This window comes from Urocampus carinirostris, chromosome 10 (genome assembly GCF_059441175.1).
Source record: "Urocampus carinirostris isolate Australia breed hairy pipefish chromosome 10, RoL_Ucar_1.0, whole genome shotgun sequence".
NCBI classification, from domain to species: domain Eukaryota; kingdom Metazoa; phylum Chordata; class Actinopteri; order Syngnathiformes; family Syngnathidae; genus Urocampus; species Urocampus carinirostris.
In genome coordinates this window covers 7,173,437-7,191,414 of record NC_142358.1, presented here as the reverse complement: position 1 = coordinate 7,191,414, position 17,978 = coordinate 7,173,437, and the positions used below count along the sequence as shown (strand labels likewise).

The 17,978-nt window shown below is 40.9% G+C and overlaps 1 protein-coding gene across 1 annotated transcript; it reads right to left on the bottom strand.

The window, feature by feature from the left end:
* Positions 1–152: 152 nt before the first annotated feature.
* Positions 153–12,253, bottom strand: kpna4 (karyopherin alpha 4 (importin alpha 3)). Its single transcript, XM_088345081.1, has 17 exons — positions 12,073–12,253; positions 9,164–9,208; positions 8,988–9,077; positions 7,742–7,771; positions 7,612–7,664; positions 7,295–7,390; positions 6,969–7,054; positions 6,643–6,729; positions 6,402–6,571; positions 6,207–6,251; positions 5,983–6,114; positions 5,770–5,898; positions 4,413–4,517; positions 4,259–4,330; positions 4,019–4,181; positions 3,839–3,930; positions 153–1,219 (listed from the first exon to the last, which is right to left on the bottom strand). The coding sequence occupies exons 1-17, from the start codon at positions 12,139–12,141 to the stop codon at positions 1,124–1,126; spliced, it is 1,560 nt and encodes a 519-aa protein (XP_088201207.1). The 5' UTR covers positions 12,142–12,253; the 3' UTR covers positions 153–1,123.
* Positions 12,254–17,978: the final 5,725 nt, after the last annotated feature.

The window sequence follows — 17,978 nt, the reverse complement described above, 5'->3', positions numbered from 1 at the left end:
TAATTGCTTAAGTATGACGCACAACCAGATTTGGAGTTCTATTTTTGGGTACAAAAAATGTGCGTCATATACTAAGGTAACTGTTTTAATTGCCAACAATGGTGTTAATTTCACAGCATCGACACCAGAAGTAAGCGGGCATCCCTTGTGTTGAGAGAATGCAAAAAATAAAATAAAAAAATAAATCAAAATAAAAGCTGGGGACATAAAAAGGAACACATCTTGAGGCAAAACAAAGCCCCCCAAATGCATCTTCATCATAGTATGCACTTCTTTTGTGCATCTGCCATTTGCAATGTCCAGTGTCAATTAATAGCAACTCAATTGAAAACAAAAATATTCCTCGCAACATTTTGTTTCTTCTTCCTGTTTCCACAGTTCTTCGTTTCAGGGATTTGCGCGTCAGCCTTGAAAGCCGAATTTCTTTCTCCTCACTAAGCTTTGCTGCGTTTCCTCGCTCGAGATGTTGCGTTTGTATCTTGCCGTCGCACACCGCAGTCACGCGTGCACACATTACCCAGCCGCCCATTCGCACGCTCACATACGTGACTCCTGGCCACACATAGGAGGGTTTTCCCGCTAGGACGTCCTGTTGGGAGGAAATGAACCTGGCTCCTCAGCGCTCGAGTCCAGTCATTCATACGCAATGGCTCCATTCACACACGTCGGATAGCGTGGCCGATTGGGGGTGGGGGGGAAGGTGGCGCACACTGGAATCGTGACGATTGCTCGTTTTGTCTCCGTTCGTGAAGTTTGTTGTGTTGTCGAGGTGGAAATTGAGTTATCGAAGTCGTCGCTTGGTCTTGATGTTGGTGATTTTCTTTGTTCCGGTGAGGTTATAACTTTTTTTCTTTATTTTTGTTGCAACATGTAGCCACTCATTCTCACTCGCACCCACTCGCCAACTCAAACTTCATTTGGGCAGCGTTCCCCCCCGGGGATGCCAAATGAAATCCACACATTTTTCTCTCAGATAAGATGCAGCCATGGATCCCACGAGCCTAGCACAATGGATCAAATTTCTCACACTCTCGCTCTCTCTCGCTCTTTCTCGCCTAATTTTGTTTATGTTGAACAGAGTGCTGCATCGTGAACATAACTCCGGTATACCCCCAGATGCCGTCTAGAACTGGAATCCCTCGGCCGGCACGTTGGCAGAGTTGAAGCCATATGTTCCGCCCTGGATGGCTTCGGGGACCAGGCTGTTGTCTTCGTCGATCTGCGTTGGAAAAAAGAGGATTATTGAGAAGAAAGGTATAACCAATCTACAGCTTAATTCTTATTTCTGCAGAATGTTACTGCTCATGTAATTGTACCGTTTTTCATTGCATTTACAACTCATGACAGTCTACAAGTAATACATTATAAATATTGCCCATCCATCGTAATATTATTTTTTATCAGTTTATTCATATTTTATATTATCCAGGAGTGACATCTCATGTCAAGCTAAACAATCTATACTATGTTGTTTATGGCAGGACAATAAAGACTATTCAATTCAATTCCATTCTACTGAGTTGGGAAGAAATTGAGCTGGACAACACATCGCCAATTTTCAAATATGCTGCATCTATGAAAAGGGATTTAATATTTTGTGCTGATTATTAATAACATTTGCACAACTAGCATAAAGTGTTCTTTACAAGACATGCCTAAAATAACTACAAACCACTTTAATGTAAATTTTACATTAAAAATATAGTAAATTATTATAGTTGTCAGAACTTATTATATAAATGTATGTAATTTATACGTACAGATCATTTAAGGTTTTTAAAAAGGTTTAAATTAAATTATTTTTCTCTACTGTGTGTTCACAATGCGCAACAGAGTTCAAAGAGCCTTTATATTTTTCCCCACAGCGCCCATCTGCTTTTATCATCTACATTGCAGCCGCTGATAGCATAATGCCAGAGTACGGGTCCGAAACCTATGGGTTGGGAGCCATATATGGTTCTTTTCATGAATTCATATGGCTTGAAGATAAAATTCAACCAATACACATTTCTCTTTGGCGTTCCAAAGTCGTATGGTTTAACCACGGTTTTGGTACACGTGAAGCCGAAGAAAGACTGAGATAAGTAAAATATTCAGTCCAGTATATATAGGGCACATCTTTAACTACAGTTTACAGTCAGGGTGTCGTACCAACAGACCCAGTTTTGGCAGTAGGTCGCTGAGAAATTCTTTAAAGGGAAGCTCATGAAGCTGTGTTTATTAACTGTAGAGATGAGTGCTGCAACAACGAATCGACCCAATCGATGATTTAAAGCGTTGGCAACTAATAACATCTTCGATTCGTTGTATCATGTGATGTATGAGCCAACAAGAACGTTAAATCAATGAAAATTAGAGTGCACACCATTTTGCTGTGACGCTGGGTATTGTAGTACCAATTTGGTCCGGCAGAGAGCGCAAAGACAGTTTTTTTTAATTGAAAAAAAGCAATGTTAAATATTCTATATACAGTGGGACCTCGCTACTTCGCGGTTCCACGTTCAGAGCTTCGCTAAAAAATAATTATAATAAAATTTTAAAAATATATATTATTTTAAGCATTTTGGAAGGGGCAACGTTACTTCGCGAATTTTCACTTTTCACGGGTGGTTTTGGTTCCCATTAACAGGTATAAAAAATAATTATTATTTGTTTTTGTAGTTAAAACAAATCTACACAAATTGAAATGTATTGCTTTTTCTTTTTTGTTTTGTTTAAGTCCAAATTTAATATGGTATGTGGATAAGGTGGTAGGAAGAGTATCTTGCATATTTGCAGGTTTATAGAATACGTTTATATGCAATTTATTTTTTAATATTAAATTAATTGACAAACACTTGTTTTGGATTAATAAAAAAATAATAATCAGCCGATTCATCGATTATGAAATTAATCGTTAGTTGCAACCCTAGTAGAGATACTTTATCAGGAAAACCCACTAAGAAAAGGGACGAGACGGCAGAGTTTAATAGCCTTACAGCCTACTAAGGTCACACCCTTGCACATGCAACACAAGCAGCTCAACAGAGACTGCAATAATGCTTGATACTTGCTCGAATTGAATTAGGTTCTTTCTTGGGAGATAATCTCAGCTAAGAGTGAGAAATTACTGTATTGTATTTATTTATTCAGCCAGTATAAACCATAAACATGACATACACGGGAAATAATTTGACACGCGAACCTCTCGACGTTACGCATCGCCTTCGATCTGCGTCAGGTTTTTTTTAGACCCTACTGCTGTGTTGGGAGTCATTAGGTGACCAAACCCCCAATTCCAACCCTTAATGCCGAGCGCCAAGCAAGGAGGCAATGAGTACCAATGTTTTAAGTCTTAGGTATGACTCAGCCGAGGCTTGAACCACCGACCTCCCAGTCTTGGAGCGGGCGCCCTACCATCTAGGCTACCGAGATGCTCAACTGTCCTATTGACAACTCTTTAAATCATCTTGGATACACCATACACGTTTCCCCAAAACATTTTACAGCAGTTACCATCTAAAAGAAGTATAATACAAATACAATTAGCAGGCCTACATTTTCAAAGTTCCGGAACGTATTCCTCTATTTTCCTAAACCTCTAAGGAAATTTAGCAGAGATTCTTGATTGGCATTTCGCTTCTGTAGGGTTTTACAACTAAAATGAAAATAATAATAATAATAATAATTTCCTTTGTATTGTCATTCTTTGTAACAATGTACACAGAACGAAATGTCAATACACCTGACCCGTTGTAGCGAGCCGATGCAGCAAATGCAGTGACATAATCAATATGCAACCTGTGTGGTATTTGACTACAAAGTTTGACAAACAAATATTGACAGAGACACAACTTACATCAGATGAAAAGAACTGATCGATAATTTGATATGCTAGCTTGTAGATATCACTATTTTCATGATTTTGCAGCTGCTCCACTTTCTCTAAACCTGAAAAGAGAAATTTCTACATGAATAAAAAGTTAAAAAGAAAACTAAGATTTCTCAATTTTTTCGGGGAAAAAAAAGTGGACAGCACCTCCACACTCTTCGATAAGATTTGCGATTGTTTCAGCCTTCTCATCAGCCATCTTCAAGATATTGCTAAGACCGTCCAAGACCACTTGCACAACTTGGGCATCCTTCACTGTCAGTAGGTTGCAGAACGGACGGATGACCTGCTTATCAATCAGATGTGACACCTAAAGGAAAAGAGAGATGACATGTAAGTTAGTGTGTCCTACTCCATTGCATGGAGAAGAGGGTAGTCAGTTTATACCTGATCTTTCCTTCCACTTATTGTAAGGTTGCTGATAGCCCAGGCTGCTTCCTTTTGGGTTCCAAAGTCACCCTAAATTGACACCAACTATGGATTACCTCATTTCTATTGGCCTTTTTTTTACAAATACCAATACAACCAAAAAAATGTTCACCTTGTCAAGAAGATGTATTATCATGGGAACAAGATTTGCATCGATGACTGCCTGCACCTGCTGCTGATTTCCTGCTGTGATGTTTGACAGGAACCACACCGCCTCCTAGAGAAAAAACAAACATCCAGGTTGTTTTGGTGGGATAAAAACAATTGCTATGGCCTAAATTTCATGTAAGATCGTAATCACAAGTGAACTGCGCTTCTTAAACATCCAGAGATGCAATCAAAAAGTAGTCAGATCTTTAATTAATCTGCGACTTACAACACTAGCATTACTACATAATGCAAAACAAAGAGACAGAGAAATAATAATTCACCACTTAGGGACGTTGAAGCTTAGATAAGTGGTGTCATGTGCGCATTCATAGAAAAAAAACACTTTCTAATATATTTGTAAGCACGAAGGCTACAAATTGGCAAAACTCTTAAGCCTGCCTTCATATTGTCTTGCAAAAGCAAGGATGAGTTTAAGCCAGCAACAGGAAATGAGAGCTGGTGTTAAACCCTATGTGCAATGACAAAAGACCAACAAACCCGAAACAGTGCAAATTTGTCGTTCAGGCTTCCGTAGAAATAAAATGGCGGCAAAACATGTCAACTTCTTCAAAGGCTGTTTCGAGTTGAGTAAAAATAATAAAAAATAGATAAAAACTTAAGGGTCTTAAAAGAAAAAAAGAAAATCATATTTAGGTGACGGTACATCCATGAAAAGAACATGTGTTACCATTTCTATCGATATAATTTTATTTTAAAAAAGTATTACACCATTGAAGGGTCGCTAACGCACCAAAATGATGGCGCAGACTGCCTTTAATGTTAAAGAAGAATTAACTACTGCTTGAAACAAAAGAGTGTCCCTAATTAAACAATGCACCTCAACTGGATCAGAATCCAGACAACCACAAACAAGTGGATGCCTGGCTGAGACTTCCGTGCTGTAGGTGGGGCGAGAGCGGCGTTGAGGCTCTAATCATCATCCATGTCACAGACCGCACGTCACGGATGGGCCTCTTTTTTTATAAAGTGACTGGACTCAGATGCACTCCGATATCAGCAAGGCTGATTCTCAGCACTCTCTTGCCACCAACACCTTTTCATTCATTCACACCAGTCATCAACACACATACTACTATCCCCCACTACAAATTCTTAACCAACTAACGACAGCAGTAGGCGATGATCCTCGTCGTCCTCAGGTTTACCATGTGATGCGTAATCCGTACAATAAAAATAATTTATTTTCCACCCCATATCCCAACTTTCACACTACTTTCATAAAAGCACGTCTCAGATGTCATCACTTCCAGCGACGTTGAGCTGCTAAATGTAGTTAGATGTGAGCATTTGTGTGTTACCTTGTTAATTTTCTCCTTGGGGTGTGACAGGAGTGCGGGAAAGTAGTTGAGAGCGTCACAGTTGAGCACCACCTGTGTCTGCTCGTCTGTTCCAGTCACTATGTTGCCTACTGCTCTCAGGGCAGCGGTCTGGATGGTAACAGTGGAAAAATGTCACCATTGATATTGCTGTACTTCATTTAAAAAGGCTATCAATTGTGTTTTTTCCCATACCTGGACTTTGGCCTCTTGGTGGCTGAGCAGTGGGATCAGGTGAGGGACGATACCAGAGTCAATCACCATTTGGATTTGCTCGTTTCCAGCGTCTGTCAGATAGGACAGTGCCCACACAGTGTCTACCAAGATCTGTTAATAGCAGGGGACCAGGGAATCAGAATTTACATTTTAAACGTCATTACCTTGAAACTGGAATTTAAGGGTCGAACGAGTTTACTTACGCTGACATCGGTGTGGTGAATCAGCACACGCAATGCTGGCAGGATCTACAGACATAATGAAAAGTAATTTATTGCGCTTAATGTTTTGATTTTCTGTGCAAAATAAACATTGTAGTGTTATCGGAGTCAGTCATTTTTACAACTGTAAATGAGACCTTAACTTGCTTTTTTCGACAAAGAAATTATTACAAAAACCTCTTGGATGGTCTCCATAGGAGGTGGAGGGTCTTTATGGCGGCACAGATTGACCATGACCCAGGTGACATTACGCAGGAAGGTAATTGGGATGGAGGGACTGATGAACGACAGCAGTGGCTTGACAACACCCAAGCCGATCACGTAGTCCCTGCATTGTGGGCCGTCGCCTGGAAAAATGTGTGCACATTTGAAATATGATGTGTGATAACTCAAAAGGGTCCTCTTAACAGCAACTTACCAATGATGTTTCCTAGAGCCCAGACTGCCTGTTCGCAAACATTTTGATGAGGTGAAAGAAGCAGCCTGAGGAAACGTGGCACAGCGCCTGCAGAAACAAACAGTATTATGTTTTTATTCTTATTTAGCAACTATAGGAACCCGCCCCGAGTTAGAGCATCCCTAGCTTACTATGTTTTCCCATCACAATGTTTTTTCAGCCCCTTGGTATGGCATTCCCAATAAAAAATGTGATTTGTAGGTATCAGTTAAGTCAGAATAATATTTAAAAAAACACAGATGTGCCCCCTATTAAAGGTCAGGGGGGTTTAATATTGCGCAACTTACTTGACTCCACTACAGCCTGAGTCTGCTCAGAGGTGCCAGATGCTATGTTGGTCAAAGCCCAAGCCGCCTCAAACTGCAGAGACGGGCTGCAAAATGAAAATTAAAGGGTCAAATCTGACATTTAAAAACATCAGACACTAAGCGTGTGATGATAAATCATTTGTGAGTGATGCCATTCTTGGAAGGGGAACGCTGGAACACATTAGCATACTTGCATCACAGTTCACAGTTCCTGTGAGACGGTCCCCCTCTGGCATTTACAAGTGTACAAAACTCGCGTTGTGTAAGCAAACTACTTTATAATTAATACAATCTTCTCAACTTACTTGTCATCCCTGTCCAGACAGTGTACAAGAATTGGAAGAATCCCAGACTTAATCAGGTCGTCTATTGGAGGGTTGCGGTCGCTGGACAATAATTTCCTACATGAACGCAGACATGAAAACAACAATCTGTCATTGAGATATTTGTTGCACAACAAGTCAAAAGAATTTGGAGAATTTAAACAATGTCAACATGGCTCACATGCAGATGTCACTGCAGAAAAATGTATGACTATAGAAGTATAACATGGGGTATTGCTGTGACAAAACTATACTATGCATTGGGGGGCAAAATTGAGATACTGTGCACGTGCTCATACCTGGCAGCTTGCACCGCACTCAGCTGGATGCCCTGGTTATCACTGGTGGCATTCTATAATCCAAAAAAAGTGTGTTTAGGATCTATTCTGAAGCACGAAACAAGTACATAAATCAAACTTGACAACTTACTTGCACTATTGCGTCAAGAGAGGTGCTTTGCTGAAAATGGACATAAGAGAACGTCATCAGTCAAGTGTCCTAGTTAATTGAGAATCCACTAAAATGGCCTGAATAGCCCAAGAAATCCACAACTTGGAATTCCTCCTCGCGATAACAACAAAGATTTAGTTTGAAGTGCAATTTTTTATACTTATTTTCATGCTGTTTTTTTCAGCTTGTTTTAATGGCAATTGCTTGGTCTATGATTTCGGAATTGAAAATGAAATATTAATACCCAAAATCTTAAAAAAAACTTTTTTATATCGAAACCCATGCCATTAGCATGACATTTGCGCAGATTGTTATTTTCAAATAGAACAGAGTGAAACACATTCAATATGTAAATGAATATATTCCGAGTAGGGCTGCAACTTACGATTATTTTAAGTCGATAACTTTTTCATTTTTTGATGAACCTGATTTTTTTTTTTTTTTAAACACCTGGACCTTGAAGTTGTGGATTTCCCTGAGATTATGAGTCTCTGCTCTGTATACCAACAAATAATGAATATTTGTTGGTTACTTGCTTATTATACTAATAATATGGATTAAAATTTTAAATGTGTAGAGCACTTTTAGTTGAATTTCGGTATCTGAAAAGTGCTTTATGAATTAAATTGGATTTTGCTCTAAAAAGGCCTGGTGCATCTCTGCCGGAGAGAGGGGTTACTACAAGCATGCGCTCTTTTTTACTTTTAATTGACGTGCTGAGAGACTGATAAATCAATGAAGTTGTACTACAAGCGGTTTACAGAAATTGACAGGCATGTTAATCATGAAACATTCATATACCGTACAAACGTATTCAGCCTGTATGTATTTACACTTTTGTTTTTTGTATTAGTTTATCATATACATTTCACCCAAAAATTCTACTTAAACCCGTTTTTCCTTCTTCATCATGCATTTTTTTTGGTCGTGTGACTTACACTACGGAGAAACTTATAGTCCCGATATTATGATTCATTGCAACTGCACGAGACCATGAGCAGAAAAAAAAACATGTTTTCATTTAAAGAAGGTAGTTTTTAAATGACCCAACATAACCAAATGGTGGGGACAAGAAGTGGAAAACGGTTCGCAAGGTCTACCCTTTTTTAGACCCTATTTATTATTTTACAATTGTAACTTCATAGAAAGCTTGGAAACACAATCCCGGGTACAGCACAAATCATAGGCTTAAAAACACTTTCAGCAAGATAGAAACGCTTCCTACCGATCTGAAATCTCCATCCACATCGGAATCCTCGCAAATATCCTCATGGGGTACGTTTCTTCTCTTCAGGAGATGCTCATCTCTTTTATTCTGTTGACGGGCAAAAGAAAATCAATTAGAACAGCAGTCCACCGTTGAGTTGAGAGAAAGAGTGAAGCATGCAAGTGATTAATTACCTTTCGCAGCTCCACTACCACCTCCGTCCTCTGTCTTCTCATTGACTGCGGATATACAATTTCAAGCATGATTGAGAACTGCTTCAGAACAAAGTAAAAGATTCTGAACACCAAAGCTCAAAATTTCTACCAAGTGGTTCCAGACCTTGGTGTACAAGATGATTAAATAGGTGTGCATTTGTTTTTTTTTGTTGGTTTTGTAATTTTTGTTTGCCTTGATTTCACACACAAATTAAAAAAAAAAAGTCAAACCCCAAAAGAGTATTAGGAAACAAAACGTATACATGTATTTAATGGCGAAAGAGAAATGTTTTGGGGGGGGAGGCCCCACACCTTGACAAGTTTTTATGTCTGCACCATCCTACTGCAAAGGGATTGTAAAAGAACCATCCCGAGTCTCAAGGCAAATTTAGTCAGCACAGTGTAGTAGTTCCAAGTAAGGATTGACCAATATGGGGTTTTAAGGGTCGATAACGTTTATTAGTATTGAGATAAGGCCGATAACTGATATTTGGAGCAAATCTTCATTTGCTGTGAAAGCTTCAAAATTGGCAAAAATAAATTAATCATTAAAAAAAAAAAGGAGTTTTTTTTTATAAATTCAAATAAAACTATTAACCATTAGAAACATTTTTACAGTAAATAAGTTAGAACTTAATCACAACTAACATGACTAATCTTTCACTTAAACCAAAATCTAACAATCCAGGAAATACAATTAGGCTTAGCAGGTACAAAAAAACTTAACATTTTCCATGATTTTTTTTAACAATAAATAAAATGTCAATACAACCAACATGACTTAGATTAGGGTCGTACGGGCACCATTTCCTTTGGTGTGTCATGGGTAAGTACAGCCTGGTAAAGCAAATTGAGTGCTTAGCAGATTTCTACTTTTCAAACGCCATTTATGATGATCTGAAAAAGAAAAGTGTGTGTACGAGCAGCAAAGGGATGTTGAAAGATAGGAAAGGGACTTTACTTTTAAAGACAGTCGTGGCTGGTTGGAATAGTTTAGGCAGAGAACTAGAATCCATTGTGTGAATTGAAGTGAGTTAAAACAAAAAGGCAAAATTGTTCCACTTGTATTTTGTTGTCCGCAAAAGTTAAAAAGACACACATACCCCAGGCTAGAGTAAAAAGTCAACAGACAACTGAAAAATGTTAATAAAGTGCCAAAAATTGGACAAGATGTTTATTGTAATCATTCTGGAGTACGACAGCAGAATGAAAAAATGTGTAATCGTGTAATTCACCCAGCACATAAAAGCTAAATAATTTGTTCCCCAGCAAGTGTTTCATTGTGATGAGAATGGTCCTCTGTTGAGGAAAATGCCGGCTAATATGTATAATACGAAGTTAGAAAAAAGATGCAATCACATGTCACGCCAGAGGCAAGTTAATTCTAAAAAACAGTGTCCAGGTTTTTTTTTAATCGACACGTTTAGGAGTAGATTGCTGGTGATATACACATTTTATTTTAAAAAAATTGACTCTATGGGTCTGAACAGATAAATGGATTTACCAATATTTCTTATGGGAAAAGTAAAGTCTGACATTCTGAAACATATTTCGTTCAAAAGCGTAAATACCACATTACTTTGAAATTTTATTTTGATTGATGTGTTCATTTTCGGTCATCATTGTACAGATTTTATCCCGAGCAAAAGACAAACAATTTTTTTTCTTTGGGTTATTTTCCCTGTACGTTTTCAAAGTGAAACACACAATTGGATTTAGATCAAGTGATGGATTAGGTAAATGCACAACACTCGGCTTCACATTAAAGAAAACATCAGTTGCTTTCAGAGTAAGAAGATGAAATATTTTACTGCATTTTGTTGCATACGAGCATACAGAATTGACCTTAACACTTCAAAATCATCCATCTTTTTAATCAGCGATAACATACAAGGAAATTTAAAAAAAAGATGATATTACAACAATGCAGCACGGCGCCACAGTGATTAGCGCGTGTGCGGCACAGTTCTGAGGTCATGCTATCGAACCTCCAGTGTGGAGTTTGCATGTTATCCCCGTGCTTGCGTGGGTTACCTCCCACATTCCAAAAACATGCATGTCAGGCTAATTGTCTGGTCCAAATTGTCCCTAGGTGTTGAGTGAGCAAATTGTCTGTCCCTGTGTGCCCTGCGACTGGCTGACAACCAGTTCAGGGTGTCCCCTGCCAAATGCCCAAAGATAGATGGGCTCCAGCACCCCCGCGAACCTACTGAGGATAAGCAGTGCAGATAATGGATGGATTTTAAAACAGCAGAGAATATTCTGTAGCTTTAACCACGTCCGATCGCCTGTTTATAAAGATACACGACTGCATTTGATAATCAAAACTTGAACCTCGATGAGAATATGAAGTGAATTATGATAAGCACCCCTCCCTCCCCACGCTATTGTATTTGTGCTAAAGCCGTGGAAGGGGGGTTGCGACTTCTAACCTTAACAAGCTAGCTTCCCTGCAGCATCGACGTGCATATAATGCGGTATTACCATCGAAGAGAGGCATCAAAATGTTAATTGTTCATGTGTAAGATTTTCGATGCATTTTAGCAGCATATATTGCAGCAGTGTTTTTAATTCGAGAGGTTTAGTTGACTTAGCCTAGCTTGTCCACAGTGGGCCTGGCTAGCTAAAAGCTAGCCGTTCCCGTCGGCCGTCATGGAGAGTCTACTCGGGACACTTTTCTTTTACAACGAGATATGAAAGCAACGTTTTAATGTAGATCGTGGGGTTTAAAATGTGTATCCAGCAGAGGCACCGATACAAGCCGAGAAGCAAAGTCCCTGGTGGGGAAGATTAGAAACGACGTCACAGGGGGCGAAGTTGGCGGCGAACTGAAGAAAATCCCTCGGTTCTCGCCTTTTCTAATTCACCGTTAATGTAACCAATTTTACCTCTAAATCCCGGCCCTTGTTCTTGAAATTTTTCAATCGCTGGTTGTCTAGTTTGTCGTTATCGGCCATGTTTGCTGTAGCGGCGACGCAGTGGATGTTACTCGTGGAAATGAAGCTAGTAAAGCTAGCTAGTGTTTCTCTAGTTCCCTTTCTCGGCCTCCTGTGGTGTGTCGTTCGCGAAGGAAACGGATCTACGAGAGGGCTCTTGAATGTGACCGATGGGAGCCGGCTCCCTTTGAGAGACGCCTTCCCCCATGTATTTTGTGTTTAAATCTGTTGAGTACAGCATATAAAAAGTCGAAAATGTTTTGAATGTTGCCCTTTTTTGTAGCTCTGTAAATATTCAAGTGTATGTTTCCTGTGTTCGTCAGGGATAATATTGAATGGTAATTGGTCTGCATTTATATACAGCGCTTTTCAAGTCAATGAAGACCTCCCAAAGCGCTTTACAATGTGCTTCACATATTAGCCTTTTGCATACAAAATGTAAAGATTATCCTTGCATTTAATAGTTTATTTGTTGTGGCACTAAAAAAATCAAAGTTTTGATGTGCTGTGTGTTTTTCGGATATTGAGTACCTTAATATAAAATGGTTTTGAAGTCTGAAAAATAGATGCGTTATAATTTAGTAGAGTTAAAGATTAAAAAAAAAAAAATATATATATATATATATATATATATATATATATATATATATATATATATATATATAATTTGTGTGTGTGTGTGATTTATTTTGTACATAATGTTACATTATTATTGGAAATCTATCGATTAAAGGGAACCACCCCAAATTTGTCCTTTGTTTATTCTTTGTTTCTCAGCTTTTTCCTTCTTTTTCATCCCCTTTTGTTCTGCCTTTATATCTTTTTTAATTTTACACAGGCTTTTCACTTTTTTTCCTTTTTTTCATTTTACCAGATCTTTTCTTTCCTTTTTTTCTTCTCTTTGTTCCTTTCCCCCCGCTTTTTCCTTGCTGTTTTAAATTGTTTATGGTCTGCTTTTATATAGCGCCTTTCAAGTCAATGAAGACCTCCCAAAGCGCTTTACAATGTGCTCCACACTTACCCATTCAGACACACACTGACACAACAGATCTTTTAGTTGTGTTTTTGATTATACACTGTTTATAATTTTGCCAAACAATTTATGTTGAAATTGTATCATGATACTATATTACAACAGCTTTTATTGTTTGAATGTACAGTGAACTTTTACCTAATTTAAACTTGTTTATACTAAGCATACAACAGAGATGACACCACCAATTCTGTCCAGTCATGCAATAAAGTGAGAAAAAAGAGAGAGACAAAGAGAAAGAGAGAGAGACAGAGAGAGAGGGGGGCTAGGGAGAGAAACAAAGAGAGACAAAGACGGAAAGTGCGAGGGAAAGAAAGAAAGAGAAAGAAAGAAAGAAAGATGAAAGGAGAGAATATCGGATTAAAAGAGTTTTCTTTTCACTCTTTGCTCTCCCTTTCTTACTTCAATTTTTATTATTTGTACTAGCTTTTACTTCTTTTTCCTATAATGTTCTTCTCCTTTCTCCCGATTTCTTTTCTTTTTTGTTTGTCTTCTTTTGTTTCTTTTATTCATTTTTTGTATTTGTTCTCTTTTTATTAATTTTTCCTCTTTGTTAAAATAATTGTGTCCATAACTGATCTATAATAATTGAAATATAATGGATTAAAGCAAGAAAACAATATGAAGAGCCGTTTGAGAGATGAGAGAGCCGGCTCTTTTCAGTGAGCCGAGTCGAAAGAGCGGCTCTTTCCTGTTGAACTGAGCCAAAAGAGCCGGTTTTCTAAAAAGACCCGGAATTTCCAATCTTGGCCTCCCTTGCCGATTTTGCTCTCTGTCTCTCCGCCTATCCAGCTCGTTAACGGACTATTTTTTGCTACTGGGCCGCGGTGCATGCTGGGATAGCCGGTGGTGGAGAGGATAAGGAGGGCGGGTCTTATGAGGAGTGCCGTGATCTGGTTCGTCAGTACCGATGTAACCGTCAATACGTAACATTTACGCCATGCTGTGAGTCACGATTCGGTAAGTAACGTGATGGTTCAATTATGTCAAGTCAAGTCATGTTTATTTGTATGGCCCTTAATCACAAAGAGTCTCAAAGGGCTGCACAGATCATAGACTATTGCAAACTATTATTACAGACGATTATGACACCATCCCCTGATATTGTCCACATAAATTATATGTTATTCATATGCCATAGAATAGAAGTGTGTTTTAACCTTAGATTTAAACATTTCCACTGAGGTTGCAGATCGAATCTCAGGGGGAAGAGCACCGGGGCCCGAATGGAAAACGCTCTCGAACCTGCGGATCTCTTCTTGGCTCTTGGGATCACTAGTAGACCAGCATTTTCAGAGCGAAGGCTCCGGACCGGAACATAGGGGGAAATTAAATCTGAAAGGAGTGGCATTAGCTCAGGAGGTAGAGCGCTCATCTTGGGATCAAGAAATCGCAGGTTCGAACGCGGCTCCTCCGTGTTACATGTCAAAGTGTCCTTGGGTAAGACACTGAACCCCTAATTCCCCCAATAAGCAGGTTGGCGCCTTGTATGGCCGCACGGCCGCTATTGGTTTGTGAGTGTGTGTGAATGGGTAAATGTTAAGCACATTGCAAAGCGCTTTGGGAAGTCTTCATTGACTTGAAAAGCGCTATATAAATGTAGATCATTTCATATGAGGGAGCGAGTCCATGCATGATTTTGTATAATACCAAGAGAACCTTAAAATCACATCTTAAGCTAACAGGGAGCCAATGCAGGTTAGCTAAAATTGGGGTGGTGTGATCAAACTTTATTGTCTTAAATTAAAAGCCTCGCTGCAGCATTTTGTACTAGCTGAAGGCTCTTGATTTTGGACCTCGGGAGATCGGAGAGTAGTGCATTACAGTAATCCAGATGGGAGGTAACAAACGCATCAATTATAATCCCCGCATCTGACTGAGACAGCATAGGGCGAATTTTAGCAATGTTGCGAGGATGGAAAAACGTGTGTTTGAAAGGACAGATCGGGGTCAAATATGAAACATAATTTTTCACTGAGTCACTCTGGGTGATATTACTTTTGTTAATGTTTAGAGCTGTTTTTGAGAACAAGTCACGCCATTTAGATGAACCAATAACTAGTATTTTGGTCTTTTCAGATACTTTTATTAAGGAAATAAAAGTCGTCCAACACTCAGGGACAAAACACAACAAAAACAGGCTTACAGGCAAACAGGAACTAAGACTAGGGATACTCACAAAACAGGCTTTTACTCAAAACGTGCAAACACAGGTTTCTTCCGAATCAAACAAAACAAGACAGAGCAAAACAGAACAGAAAATGCAATGAACCAGCAACCCACAATACCCACAACCCACCCTTAAGAAGCCCACACGCAAATTAGACGACCTGCTCCAGGGGGCGGGGCCAGCTGGTCTCCACGGCGACCATGCTGGACATGACAGAGCCCCCCCTTTAAGGGACAGCTCCTGAGGTCCCAAAAAGAAAATAATTACCTCGCACCCCGGAATGGGTCGACGCTCCCGATTAGGGCAACCCCGCTCCCTCCTCCGAACACGCAGGAACGGGGAGAGGCAGGCGCCATCGGCGTTGGACGGATCGGACTTGGCACTCGGCAGGGGGGTCGGACAGGCGATCGGCAGCGGAGTCGGACAGGCGATCGGCAGCGGAGTCGGACAGACGATCGGCAGCTGAGTCGGACAGGCGATCATCAGGGGAGTCGGACAGGCGATCATCAGGGGAGTCAGACAGGCGATCATCAGGGGAGTCAGACAGGCGATCATCAGGGGAATCAGACAGGTGATCATCAGGAGGGTCCGACAGGCGATCATGAGGAGGGTCCGACGGGCGATCAGCAGGGGAGTCCGACGGGCGATCAGCAGGGGAGTCCGGCGGGCAATCAGCAGGGGAGTCAGACAGGTATGCAGGAGTCAGACAGGTAAGCAGGAGTCAGACAGGAAGCAGGAGTCAGACAGGAAGCAAGGGAATCAGACCGACAAGCAGGAGAGTCAGACAGGCAAGCAGCAGGGGAAATCAGACAGGCGAACAGCAGGAGAATCAGACAGGTAACAGCAGGAGAAATCAGACAGGCGAACAGCAGGAGAAATCAGACAGGCGAACAGCAGGAGAAATCAGACTGGCAAGCAAGGGAGTCGGACTGGCAAGCAAGGGAGTCGGACTGGCACGCAAGGGATTCGGACTGGAAGGCAAGGGAGTCGGACTGGCAGGCAAGGGAGTCGGACTGGCAGGCAAAGGAGTCGAACAGGCAGGCAGGAGAGTCGGACAGGCAGGCAGGAGAGTCGGACAGGCAGGCAGGAGAGTCGGACAGACAGGCAGGAGAGTCGAACAGGCAGGCAAGGAGAGTCGGACAGGTTGGCGTCAAATCTTCCGGGGGACCCCATTCGAGGCACAGCAATGGCCACGACGGGTGGGGCCGTGGTTCGAATGGGCAGGGAAGGTTACCTCACTGGGCGCTTGCCAAACGGCGTCCTCCATCTCTCCCCAAATCATGTTGGGATCGTTCGCTGAGTTCAAATCTTGGCTGGTTCATTCTGTCAAGGGGACCGGACCAGATCGGAGGCAGGAGGCAGGAAGGGAGAACTCATTCGCGTTAACGATCAGATACTTTTATTAAGGAAATAAAAGTCGTCCAACACTCAGGGACAAAACAAAACAAAAACAGGCTTACAGGCAAACAAGAACTAAAACTAGGGATACTCACAAAACGGAATGGATTACTGACTACCTGACAGGCAGACCGCAGTATGTGAAACAGGGGGGCTGTACATCGGACACCGTGGTTAGCAGCACAGGATCTCCGCAGGGGACCGTTCTCTCTCCGTTCCTATTCATTCTATATACATCGGACTTTAAGTACAACTCTGAGTCCTGCCATGTGCAAAAGTTTGCCGATGACACTGCGATCGTGGGATGTATCAGAAACGGGCAGGAGGAGGAGTACAGGAAATTGATTCAGGACTTTGTCCGATGGAGCGACGCAAACCACCTGCACCTAAACACCACCAAGACCAGAGAGATGGTGGTGGACTTCAGGAGAACCAGAACTCACCCGGTTCCTGTAACCATCAAGGGAGAATGTGTAGAATTTGTCCAGACCTACAAATACCTGGGTGTGCAGCTGGACAACAAACTGGACTGGACTGCCAACACAGAAGCTCTATGTAGGAAAGGGCAAAGCCGACTTTACTTCCTCAGAAGGCTGGCCTCCTTCAACATCTGCAAAAAGCTCCTGAAAATATTCTATGAGACAGTAGTGGCAAGCGCCCTCTTCTATGCGGCAGCGTGTTGGGGATGCAGCGTCAAGAAGAAGGATGCCTCTCGTCTCAATAAACTGGCTAGGAAAGCGAGCTCTGTTGTGGGCAAAGAGCTGGACAGCCTAACAACAGCAGCTGAGAGACAGGCACTGAAAAAGCTGAGGTCAATCATGGACAATCCATCGCATCCGCTTCACAGCATTATCTCCGGACAGAAGAGCAGTTTCAGTGACAGACTGCTGTCACTGTCTTGTACTACGGACAGACTGAAGAGATCCTTTCTTCCTCATGCCATGAGGCTCTTTAACTCCACCCGGCAGAGTAAAGGCCCACATTAAACCACACCACCTACATTGGATCTTACTGCATTATGCGTTCTGTGTAGCACTATTTAGTTAATCTATATAACATGCTAAAGTGGGCATTTGCACGTCACACTGGGTATTTGTATATTGTTTTCTTTTGGCTTTATTATTGTATTGTTCTCAGCTCAGGGATGCTGCTGGAAATGTGAATTTCCCTTAGGGGATGAATAAAGTATCTATCTATCTATCTATCTATCTATCTAAAACAGGCTTTTACTCAAAACGTGCAAACACAGGTTTCCTC